Below are 13789 nucleotides of genomic sequence, written 5' to 3'. Positions count from 1 at the left end.
CAGCAGCAGCAATGCTATATCCCCTTCACAACCAGTTGCGCGAGGAGATAAATATACTATAAGTGTTACTTTCAAGATTGCCTAGCGAATTCTTCAACTATTGGAAGATACTCCATTTTGAATAATGATAAATATTCTAACATTTGTCAATGTCATTACATTGGAGGCGTTTTCTGAGCTCTGTCGGAGAGTGTTCGACTAATTCGATTCATAAATATGTCGTTCAAATTCAATACGTGATGTTGACGCACACACAAAAAAAATACCTTTACATGGACTGTTCCTAATGTATTTTTTAAAAATTTCACAGCTACATTGTTTTAGCTTGTGTAATAAATACAAAGGTCTATGTCATTATTTATGATTAAATTAATATAAATCACTCCCGCACCTGAGCGTCAAGGACATCTAATGGATGTGTATACTTCTCACAATTGTGGATTATTGCAGCTAAGATGATTTATTATAAAGATATCTATAGTTGTTTTTCTGTCTTGGACAGTTTACTTAATTGTATTTTTGTTGTAATTTTACTCGACTGATTTTTATTTCACTTTTTACTTATTTTACGCCTTTTTAAAAATTGTCATTTACGAATAAATTTATTTGATTTGTGTTACATTGTTTCTTGTCTAAGTTACATTAGTATAGTTAAGCCACTGAGCTCCATTTCACTTGTTAATAGCTTCTGCTTAATGTATATCCCTTAATATGGTCACCATATCATCCATTTTTAACATTCTATTTGTCATGAACTCATTCGTTCATATTGTTATGTTCCTCTGTAAATTATTATGTTTTTTTCTTATTTGTAGAACAAAAACTGCCACAATGGAGCACTCTTAGGAGCTCAAGGACCGTGTGAGATCAGTAAGTTGATGTCACAAGGTAACGGCATCATAATAAAACTATGTGTCTGTATTCTTTATGGCGGAGTATAGAAGATATATCTTAACTCAATAAAAACTACGTGGCTGTATTTTATATGGTGAAGATATATCTTTACTCAATGATAAACTTTATTATACCTCAATATGATTATTCTATATAACGCGACATCTGATTAGTTCTGGACAATCACGTGACCAGGCAACAAATCGTAGTGTCTCCCGGGGAATAAATATCATGTCTCACCTTTTCGGAAATCTCGGGGGGTTTTCATCCCAAAAGTATGAAAAAGCCAATATGAGCATACGATGTTAACAAATATGATCAAATCAAAAATATTTAATCATTTATTTAAATTCTCTTTACGCTACAAAAATAAATTTTACTTTTTTTGATTTGAATCTATAAAAACAAAGATAGAAAATCAGAAAAACAAAAACAAAAATCACAACATTTTTGTCGAAAAACTATCAAAAATCGACGTATGTTGTATAATCATTTGTTGTTCGGTATAATAAAACTTTTATTGCATGATGGTGAGGAAAATATGAAGATTCATTCCCCCAGAAAAATTATATTTCCCTCGGGCATAGCCCTCGGGAAATCTTATTTTTCTTGGGGGAATAAAGCTTCATATTTTCCTCACCATCATGCAATAAATGTATATTGTGTCTGTATTTTTTATGATTAAAACTTATCTCAAATCATTACTAAACTGTCGTGTTTCCGAAGACTTAATGGTTTTGAGGTTTTAGGTGTACTTATAGTTAATGGTTCACCTCTCTCTAATTTAGATATACCGCTTTTATTGAAACAATCTCGTGTTGATCAATTCAAAATCCTTTGAAAGTGAAAGGATATTTTTCATTTATTGTACAAAAATAACTTGTCTGGAAAAAAATCCAGTTACAGTCTAAGAACATCATATTCTGTGTGTTGACAAGCCAAAGGTGTGAGATGTTACCCTGGTTCAGGCATTTTATTTTTTGTTTATATGCAAATGGCTTAATTTTTTTATTTACCAGCCATACTTTTTTCAGGGTTTCTTTTTCTTTAAAACGAGACAAAACGGTTACAATAAATCTCCCTCTTTTTTTTTTTTTTACCTTTTATACATTTCAAGATACTGATGAGTGCCAGAATGACCCATGTCTTAACGGAGCTACATGTACGAACACACCCGGCTCATTCAATTGTACATGTGACGCCGGATGGACCGGGATAATTTGTAATGAAGGTAAAAGACAATGAAATGCGTAAATTTTTATGTTTTTTTTTTCATCAAATGCAAAATAAGCTTGTTTATAGATGTGGAGGTTGTCAATGTTAAAATGTCCCTCCCGTTAAAATAAGCATAATATCTCAAATCCAACTTAAAACCAAATTCTCTTTTGCAAAAATTGTAATATTTTAAAGCTGACATGAATTCATCAAAGCATTCGGGCGCAATATTAGTTTCGATCGCTCCTCTACTGCCATCGGGGTTTATATACCGGTTGAGAAAGATACGGTCGGCTGCTTTCCGATCGAGGCATTCAGGTTGCACGGACTTCTAAATACGCGGACTACGCATTGTAGTAAAATGTTTGTGATTAAGAATAAAGGAAACAACAATCAATTAAATACAAGTTTAATTTATTCTTTAAAAGAACTCCCGTAGAATTAGTACTTTTTGCACAGAATGCGCTCCCTTACTTCGAACGTCGTTCATACAGAGTGCATAACGTCTGCGTCCTTTTGAAAACCCCGGCGTCACTACATCCAACACAATAGCTAAATGATAGTTAATCCATTAAAGTAATCGTTCCATCGGTTTCTACAAAAAGGCCCCGTTTCTAAAATCCATGCGATTTTTGACATTGCTCGATCTGCTACATTGGTTTGCGCATGGTATAACAGTTACTACACAGGAGAACGGTTTACAATTATCGAGGGTGTTTTAAGTATCAATGCCTTAGTTTCAGTCTGTTTTGTTTCGTCTTTCATTGGGTATACCTTGCCAGTTTAGTGGTTGTCATATTAATTTTGTTCAACACGCGTTTCTACACGTCTTTTCGTCCAATGTAACGTGTTCGGGTGTATGAAATACCTGAAAACGGTTGAATAGAGCTCTTGGCCTTATATAGGGGGTGTGTAGCGACAAGCAGAAAACCCATAACTAATATTGCGGTAGTCGGAGTTAAAGGGAAATAATGCGTTTTTTTTTAATTCATGTCAGCTTTCAGAACGAGGACTATTACATGGATTTTTATGTATTGATGTTGCTGTGTTGGGTATTTTTTTGATTGTTTTTCTAGTGTAGGTTATGGCTGAGATAAACAGCTAAAAATCATAATTAACTTTCAGATATCAATGAATGTCTGGACAATCCTTGTCACAACGGAGGAACATGCAGTAACAACGCTGGATCTTTCACGTGTACATGCGCAGATGGATTCACAGGGGTACTCTGTAATGAAGGTAAATGTATATTTCTCTTCCTCTCTCTGTAAATAAAAATGCCTTGCTTTTCTGTATCTGTCTTTCTTCGCGCCTCTTAATTCAATTTGATGTTTATCAACTCTCTGATTGTTATTTCTGTGTATTTGCCTTCCTATCTTATGTTTGTCATTACCTCTCTAAATCCATACTTATCTATACAGTTTCATACTTGTAAACACTGTCATTTTATTTCAACTTTATTTTTTCTATTTGAGTAAAGAAATACACTGTTCGTTGGAGCTTCTGTTTGTAGGATATAATATCATTATTAGATCAATACAGGAATGTGTGACGTTTATATTCTTTTTAAAGAAGTCAGATCTAATTTTTAAATGTTTTACAAATTTATAAGCTGTAATTGACGCTGACGTATTTGAAATTATATCTAATATTCAAACACTCAAATTTAAGGAACTGGTGTAAAGTACATCAAGTAATTTCAATTTTAGGTCACTGGATTCACTCAGATAACTTATTGTAATTCGTATTTACCGTCGTCGTCCGTGTTAATGCGACGCCCGTCGCGCGTTAACTTTTGCCCATTTATTACTTCGTAATGAAAACTCACCTTGGCCGTTTCTTTTAAAATATTTAAAATATTTCTACCAAAATTGTAAATTCCATAATTGTAGATTCCATGTGTTAAAGGGGTTTATCTCTAGGTTGATGCAAAAATGCTAGTTTAGTATTGTTGCATATGTTAAAAAATCTTTTTTTTTTCACGTGCTGATAATGAGTAGAAACTGACTATATTTACATTCTACTGTGTTTTTCCATTAAATTCCGTGATGTTTAAATGCCTCTAAATGCAACAAGTAGTCAAAGGTCAAATTGACGAGTTTTATTATGACGTCACAAACGTTGAACGCTGTAAACTGCAACGTCACAAGCGAAAATCAAAGTTCACGCTTGTGGCTGTTACTGTGGCTCTTCCATTAATATTAACTTACCCTTAGGATAAGATAGGAATTTTAAGGTATGAATCACATTTGCAGATAAGGCAAGAAGTTAAAAAAAAATGTAAATATAAGCATTAAATCATGATTTTTTGAAGTATACACTCTCATAACTGCAGCGGTGTGTGCATACAAATTTTCATAACGCGCTAACGCGCGTTACTCAATTTGTATGCACACACCGCTGCAGTTATGAGAGTGTATACTTCTAAAAATCATGATTCAATGCTATAGTATATTTAGAAGAACTATAAAGCTTTATACTTAAATTATAACATTTTATGACTTCTGGGTACAGAGTTAATAATTAACGTCAGAGGCAAAATGGTGATATAAAATGATTTACTACATACATGTATTAAATGTTTAAAAAATCGTTCTTTTTCTGCTGACACTTATTAGAAACTGACAGCATATCAAGAAAGACTATACAGCAATCATGACAATTATAAACTTGATTATCCTCGGGATAGGGATTCTAATTCCGGGACAGGACAAACATGAAAATAGTGTTAATGTAAACGATTTTTTTTACATAACGTTTGCTGACCCTAGGTAGAAATATACTTTATAAATAAAATTACCATAAAGCCCTTAATAGTTAGTTCTGAATGCGATGCTAAAAAAATCTTTTAGTAAAATGTTATATAATGTTAAAAAAATAATTGTTTGTTTTTACCTCTGCTGTCACTACACTTTTGAAAGATTCTTAGCCACAATATCTTTTCCATCTTATTTTTTTTCCTTTTCCTCTCGTGAAAAGTTAAGAAATACAATGCCCCGTTTCTTATTTATAATTTTGTCTATTTGTATATGTATCGAATCGTTCGTTGATTGAAATCTTCTGTTTTGAACGACTGAAGTCTTTAAATGAATCAATAAATATATTTTTGTTGTCATTTATCCATGTATTGTGTAACCTAAAATTTTCACAGTAACTGCCTACATACATACGCCATTTTTAAATCGACAAAAATCCTGAAAATAATGCCTGTTTAGGAGTGTGACAGTTGAGGTTGACACCCCGAGAAAAGGAATGTATTAATTTAAGAAAACGTTCTTCTTGCCTTTTTGGTAGTTGATTTCAATCAACTCTCCTATGCAGTTCTCTGGCAAACCGAAAGTGAAACAGTGTTTGGACCTAAGCACAAATCATCACTGCTGACAAGATTTAGTTCTTGAAAATAATCGATAAATTCGATGTAATGTATCTTGAAGCATTGGCTTTTAAGAAACTTATTTATGCCACCGGGATAACTCAAATATTGTAATGCTCTAAAGTATAACTGGACAGAAAAGCCTCATTCAAGAAAATACATTTTCCATTAAAATTAGACAAAAAACTAAGCCACATGTTCATGTCTTCCTTAGCCTCTGTGGTCAGGAAAAGATGTGTTTGAACATTACATATATGCATAGTCAAGTTAATCATCCGCCGCAAAAAGGCCCTTCCAGGTTGCATAACCGAACAGGCAAAATTTAGTACACCTATCAAGGACTGCATTTCCTTTAATGAACATCTTTTCCTTTCTAGGAACTTTTCAAGCAACTCTTTGCATTTAACTAATTTATCCTCAGGTAAACGGGCTTCCTGTTTCGGGATATCTAAAGTAATTCCTACAAAATCCATCACTTGTAAGGGGAATTTGGTTTAATCATTAGCCAGGGGTACCCCTATCCCCAAACTGATAAAACTTATCACAAACTGATATAGTCTTTAAACTTTGATAATGCCAAAGTTTTAGAACTCTCTAATATAAAAAAATTCGTCCAATATATAAACCATCCCAGAAATACCCAATTTGTTAATAGCTATCCATTCTAGGGCTGTACTAAACTCCTCAAATATTTTGCAACTTGTGTGACAGCGACTTGTGCGAATGTTACAAACAGTACTATCACACAATCACGTCTTCTTTCCAACATTAATTCCTCATGTATGTAGTCAAATAGATAAATAAAAAAACGAAGAGTACCTTTGCCCATGGCGTCAACCCCTAAGAATATTTTCTCGTTAAGCGATAGAAGGAAAAAACACAAAGTTACACTCATGTATAAAATACTGAATAATTATACACCCAAATATGTGTATGATATTGTTGAACAGTGTCTCCCAGTCTCACACAATTATTCATTACGTAATAATAACTTGTTTAACATTCCAATTACCAGAACTGTTGCATATTATAATCGTTTTTTACCCTCAACAGTTAAATTATGGAACACTTTGCCAAACAGTTTAAAATCTGCAACAAGTGTAGCCAAATTTGAGCAAGGCCTGCAAAACAATAACCTTGTAAATAAAATAAAATCTAAATTATACAACCATGGACAAAGAAAAGTAAATATACTTCATTGCCAGATAAGAAATGTTTCAAGTAACCTTTATGCAGACTTGTATAATCATAATTTATACAATCATGAAAATGTTTAAGATGTAGGTAATCTTATGAAGATTCATTTCATTTATTCTTTCATTGTCAATTTTATAATACTCAGAGAGACTCTGTTTAGATACATGAGTTATCATGACATACCAAAAGATATTAATATTTTACTACATGGATATGATTGTTTATCTCTAGCAGAAAATATATCAATTTTTGTTCATCAAAGTTCATCAATTTCTAAAAAACAGTAAAAGATTTTAAAATGTAAATTAATAATGGGTAACACTGTGCTAAATGTACTTTACATAAACTAATTACTGTCCCTATTATACTATAACTAGTACTATATATGCGTATATATATCTCTATTTCCTCTTTTGTTTTTTGTTTATCATTATCTTGTTATTTATCTAAATCCTTTATTACTATATTCTTTATAAGTTAGTAAGTGTCCATGTAAGTCTTTGGAAAGTATATACTATTAGTATTATAAATATTTATACCTTAATCTCAGATGGAGAGAACTAATATAGGCTATTATTGCCTGCTGTTCAATCCAGATTCATTTATATACTTATATGTATATTTTTGAATAAAATATTTCTTAAACTAAACTAATATTTTCTCAGATAGTTCTTACATTAATCGCATGCCAAATTATTACCTTCCTGGATTAATCCATGCCCGAAAACGATTTCTGCATGGGTATCGAGTATCCTTAGACTATGATTAAAAGATCGAGTATTAAAGATTATAATATGATAGTATTTTAAAACTACGCCGACTTTTTGCAGTGTTTACATGCAGGACGCTAAAAATGTAATAACTTAAGATACCTAGATATTATTGACCAATCAGAAATCAAGGAATGCATAGGGGCTCATCAAGGGTTACACACTACATGAGGTAAAATACGGGGAATAACAGAAAATGGGTAAAATAATGATTCATTGATTTACATAAAAACAGTTATTAAATAACTTTCATTTATGAATACCTTGAAAATAGTCAGATGTTATTCTGTATTTAGAGGTCGCGTCATCAAGCTATCACGTGAGCTGGTGTACACATTCTCTAGCTTGTTGGAGATTAACGGAGACGGCCAAGCATCTGGTTAAACGAGACTAGAGTTCATTATTGCTTGGATCCATACAATTTTTTGAATATTTCGATTACTTATACATAGTTTGATGGAATCAATTCTATCTTTAATTATTACACAACACGATTTATACGGGGTTTTTCTAAAAATTCTGGTTGGAAAAGTCCGAGAATTCATATTATAAAAATGTGCATTATTCAAAGACAGCTTATAAACTACTTGCCAAGCAAAGTAACTTGTCGTTGATTTTAAAATGAATATTAATCGATAAAATCAAATCCAGTCAGTACTTCAGTACTTTGATTTTATCATTTATTCGCATCATATTTCATCAAACATATATTAAATGACTTCTTTATAGGGATGATGTAAAGACACACAACGGTATTAATTTTTGAAGTCATTAAAAACAACTAAAAACGGACATTGCCTGCTCAGAAATGTAGACATTAAATTATACGGACTAAAATCTTATTAAGATGATGTTTTATGTCTAATGTAAGTTTCCTTCCACCTTTTCGCTCGGGTTCTTTTCTCATTTTGCTGTGACTAGCAAAGAACCACCCTATCATTTTAAAGTTCCGATTGAGAATAAATGAAAACGGACCGAACGATAAGTGAACGCACAGTGAGCGTTTTGTGAACGGTGAGTGCGAACGGAGCGGCGCGCTTGTGAACGCACGGTGAGCGCACTGTGAACACACAAAAAAAATGGAAAGTAGAACGTTTCAGGGACTGTATTTAACAACACAGAAGGCATTTTTTTTGCTTAAATTTAAATCTAGTCAACACATGAATCTAATTACTTGGAATTACTTAAGACTAATTTGACCCTCACTTTGATCCCTACGAAGATACTAATGGCTCTAAATTATTTAAAACATTTTATCTAAAACTTCCAACTATATATCAAGTATGTTCAATTGTTTTCTTAATTAACAGTCATGCATGATTTCTATAATAGATACACATGTATTTAAACTGAACACATTTCATTATATCCAGGGCTTCGTTTAAAAAAAAAACCAGATTCATAATTTGTTCACTTTAATGCAAGTAAATTTTATAATAGATGTTGACATAGTTTGGATGCAAAATAATTTTGTGTGTATGTATTTTAATAATATCTAAAGTTATATTTAATATGAAGTCATTTCCAAAAGACCCTATAGTCTATAGCTTATCATTTCCAAAGAAATGAAATGAAACAAAAATTTGCAGATCGGCTTCATTTTTGATTAACATTCATTGAAGTCAATACTGTTTTTTCATTCCATATTTACATTGCATTGTATATTCGTTACGTAATCACTAGACATCGACATTTTTCTCTGTATAATTGTCGATAGTTCTGCCGAAGTTCGCATTAGGTAAACATGCCAAACAGTCGTCATCGTACTATTCAATATATGGGCCCAATGTGACAATGAATTGCTTACATATTACATTTACAGTTCAGTTTAATATCAACTGTCAAAGCTATTTCTCTATTGAAGTTAATGGTATCCTCATATCTTTATCACGCAAATATTATTATTTATTGTAATTTCGTTGACAGTTCTGCCGAACATCACATTAGGTAAACCTGCCACACAGTCATCAACACTACCTGGCTATAATGCCGCGTATGCAGTGGATGGCAACAGAGAAACAAACATTCATGTACACAAGTGTACACATACAGCTGGTGGCGACAGCAATCCCTGGTGGAGGGTGGATCTGCAGGCTGTGTATAGCATCACATCTGTCAGAATACTTAACAGAGGAATAGATCAATACGGAGGTAAGTGTATACAAGTATTCCTTTTAAAGGAATGATCGACAATAATGATGTATTGATAGCTAGAAGCAGTCAGCATGATCAGTTTAATGTAAAATAATTAAAAAGGTACTGTATTTTTACAAAATATAGAATATTTTGAATCTGTTCAGCATTGTAAATTGAATCGAAATACAGTAAATCACGAGAACACTGAAGTTTAGATTTTGGTTTTTATGTCCATACCTTTGATCAATATAGTGAAATTAAAATGGTCACCCCCCCCCCCTCCAAAAAAAAAAAGAGAAATAATTGTTAATTTGTTCTTTTGTATTGTCTGCAAAAAGAAGTTGTATAAATGGTTTTATTTTGCCGGACACATTTTCATCATTGAATTATCTATGCTTTAATAAATGCAGTGAATAGACATAATAATGTAAAACGATAAAGAAATTAATGTGTGAACATTTACCGGATTTCTCTAAATACTTCTTTTTATTATACTCCACTGAATAACTTGCGATGGGGTATTGTATTTTACACCCCCCCCCCCCTCCGGGGCTGGGGATAGGTTGTAAACGCAACTCTTATACCTTTGCACAGAATTCAACTAAGCGTATGTTAGGCCACACCAAAAAAAGTTCGTCGGACCATACGCTACTTATTGAACAAAAGTACATAAATAGTATTATGTGAACTTCCTCGCGTCAGAAAATTTCATCCGTTTTCTGTCATTTATCTGCGTTCAGAAATCACTGGTAGTTTAGTAATCGTTACTAATAACAGAGTAATCTTTGGTTGACCTGTACACAATCTGTTTTTGAATCTTAGGATTTGTTAATTTAATAAAAAGTACAAAAAACGACGATATTTTTACTACAAAACACTGCCATAAATATGACCTGCGATGTCTTATGAACTGTTTTAAACCCATTGAGTGGCTTGCTCATCCAAGTGAGGATAACATACATGAATGGGACAATATATCAGCTCAGTTTATAGAGTCAGAATATTCGGATAGGATTAAATCAGATTTTGAATACGCTCGTAAGTATATTGAAAATCGTAACATTAAAGGTACAGTTTTTTATGACATATTATAATGAATTCGAGATTCCTTTGCCTCTAACCCTCTTTATTAAATACTGTACTATTGAGTATGAGGAATACACCCAACACACACGTTATGTAAAATATAAGGGGGTTCAGTCAGGAACAGAAAACTTATTTTATAGCGGTGGTTAGTAAGTAATCGCTTTTGTCTTTAAAATGACAATACATATGTACTTTAACAATGATTTCTCTAAAAGTAAACACAGGTTCATGGTTATAATACTAATGATGCCAACAGGTTTAGTACTGCTAATCTCACTCCTTCTGAAATAGTATGACAGGTCTGTGCATTTCTCACTTGGAATCATGGAAAACGTGTATCACATTGTTATGGTTTTTAAGCGAATTTTTATTGTCTAGCAAAGAAATAAATACATCTCTGAACATAGCTGTAAATTAAACTATATATAATTCAGTAACTGCATACGACAGGTTTGATACATGTACACGCAAACTCTTAAATTGTACTTAAAATACCTAAGCCATAAAGTATGTATCTACAATGATTACCAATCCAATCAGTATGTACCATATATAAAATAAAATCCTAATGTTTAGTGACCATCTAAAAATGGGGGCATAACTCAGTGGGTAAAAATGACTATTGTAATGGCAAAGTTTTGCATGTTTACATGAACAAAGACATAAAAAGGTATTAAACACATGTATTTTCTGATAAAATTTAAACTTCATTCTAATGTTTGATTTATACCTTAAATTTTTTATTGCCTTAATGTCAACTTTTTTAACAATAATTGTTTGAAAAAAATACTACTATGTGAATATATATGAATGAAAGAATGTTTTAAAAGTGTTATGGATTGATTTGTCATAAATAATTTTTATATGAAAAAACATGCAATTTTCATGTGAATTTAGCATACTTTTATATAATTTTGAAACTAAATATCTTATTGCATGTAAAACATCCCCCAAAAAATCGCATTAAAATTATACAGTTTTCATGCAAATATCATGAAAACTTATTCGCATGAGAAACTTTTCATCGGATTTTTGCATGATTTTCTAACGAAAAGTAACACGCATGAAAATCGTGCCAGCAACGTTCCCTGTGTAGGAGTATGCCTCAATGAGGGGGTTAAATTTTAATATAAGAATCCAAAGAAAATTTGTTAAAAAACCTTATCAAACACCAATCGGCCAGAATACTGTTATTTGTGTAGAAGCATTCTCACGTAGTGCAGATTTAACTTTGTTATAATCATGATATCCGGGTAGAGTAGCACTTTAACTGTTCAAACTATTTTTTCAAAACCACCATTATTGTTCCATCCAAAACTTTTTGAGGGAGTTTTCATTCTCCGGACATCATGCTCTGTAACACCTTTAGGACTAAATCATGCATTTCTAAATTGTTTCTCGTGTTGCTATTTGTCCGATAATCTAATTATTTGGTCGTGAATCAGTTCGCTAAGCATTACCTAAGCATTAAAGAATTCAATTGCTGTAAGTACATGTATAATACAGAAAATGAAGGATTGTAGATTTTTGGGTGTCAAACTCGCTCTCAATATACACGAGTTCGTCATCTAGAACCGCATACCATATTTGTACGCTGTATTATGACATTGCAAATTTTGCTGTTTGTGATTTTTTCCAAATTGTTTTGCGATTAAAATATTTTTGTTGTTTTAAAACTTCCATTGCCATCACAAAATTTGTTTGCAACATTACAGAGTACATCTTATACTGTCGTAGCTGACCAATCTTAAAAAGTGCTCATTGATTTTGCCATTGCAATTTAAAGGTTACAATTTATTTAAGCTAACTAATGAAATTACGTAGTTGTTAGAATATATGAACAGGTACTTGTCGACAATTGGCATTAGGCATGTTTAGTTTTTATCTGGGCTGCTGTATATATGCTTTATCGCAAAAACAAATGGGATTTGCATGAACATTTTTTGTGGGGTCAAAGTTTTACATAGGAATATACAGAGTAAATCTTTAAAAATATTCTTCTCATGAACCATAAAACCAGGAAAGCTGAAACTTGTGTGGAAGCATCCTCAGGTAGTGTAAATTATAATTTGTGAAAATCATGACCCCGAGGGTAGGGTGGGTCCACAATTGGGGGTCGAAATTTAACATAGGAATATATAGAGTAAATCTTTAAAAATCTTCTTCTCATGAACCATAAGACCAGGAAAGCTGAAACTTGTGTGGAAGCATCCTCAGGTAGTGTAGATTCACAGTTGTGAAAATCATGACCCCCGAGGGTAGGGTGGGGCCTTAATGGGTGGTCGAAGTTTTACATAGGAATATATAGAGTAAATTTATAAAAATCTTCTTCTAAGAAACTAATCAGCCAGAAAAGCTGAAACTTGAGTGGAAGCATCCTCAGGTAGTGTAAATTCAAAGTTGTGAAAATCATGACCCCCGGGGGTAGGGTGGGGCCACAATGGGGTGTCGAAGTTTAACATAGGAATATATAGAGTAAATCTTTAAAAATCTTCTTCTCAGAAACTAATCAGCCAGGAAAGCTGACACTTTTGTGAAAGCATCCTCAGGTAGTGTAGATTCAAAGTTGTGAAAATCATGAACCCCGGGGGTAGGGTGGGGCCACAATGGGGGATCGAAGTTTTACATAGGAATATATAGAGTAAATCTTTAAAAATCTTCTTCTCAGAAACTAATCAGCCAGTAAAGCTGAAACTTGTGTGGAAGCATTATCAGGTAGTGTAGATTCATAGTTGTGAAAATCATGACCCCCAGGGGTAGGGTGGGGCCACAATGGAAGGTCGAAGTTTTACATAGGAATATATATGGTAAATCTTTAAAAATCTTCTTCTCAGAAACTAATCAGCCAGGAAAGCTTAAACTTGTGTGGAAGCGTCCCCAGCTAGTGTAAATTCAAAGTTGTGAAAATCATTATCCCCAGGGGTAGGATGGGGCCACAATGGGGGGTCAAAGTTTAACAAAGGAATATATATGGTAAATCTTTAAAAATCTTCTTCTCAGAAACTAATCAGCCAGATGATTCTTTATAATTGTTAAGACTTTGGCCCCAGGACAATTCGTTGGCCTCACAAGAAGGTTCAGAGTTTATGTACGTTTATATCCCATATATAAACAATTG

At 32.7% G+C, this 13789-nt stretch overlaps 1 protein-coding gene across 2 annotated transcripts in view; it reads left to right on the top strand.

Moving 5' to 3' along the window:
* The window catches only part of LOC105341201 (protein jagged-1-like), a 332190-nt gene that overhangs the window by 316666 nt on the left and 1735 nt on the right, over nt 1-13789 (top strand). Inside the window, exons 2-5 of one of the 2 annotated variants that reach the window (XM_066076554.1) lie at nt 816-888; nt 2012-2125; nt 3235-3348; nt 9376-9600. In XM_066076554.1, coding sequence (XP_065932626.1) covers nt 816-888; nt 2012-2125; nt 3235-3348; nt 9376-9600 — 526 coding nt within the window. The remainder of the gene's footprint in view (nt 1-815; nt 889-2011; nt 2126-3234; nt 3349-9375; nt 9601-13789) is intronic. The other variant, XM_066076511.1, reaches the window with a different exon arrangement.

Source organism: Magallana gigas, chromosome 1 (assembly GCF_963853765.1).
Source record: "Magallana gigas chromosome 1, xbMagGiga1.1, whole genome shotgun sequence".
Lineage (NCBI taxonomy): Eukaryota > Metazoa > Mollusca > Bivalvia > Ostreida > Ostreidae > Magallana > Magallana gigas.
This window is presented reverse-complemented; position numbering and strand designations above follow the sequence as displayed.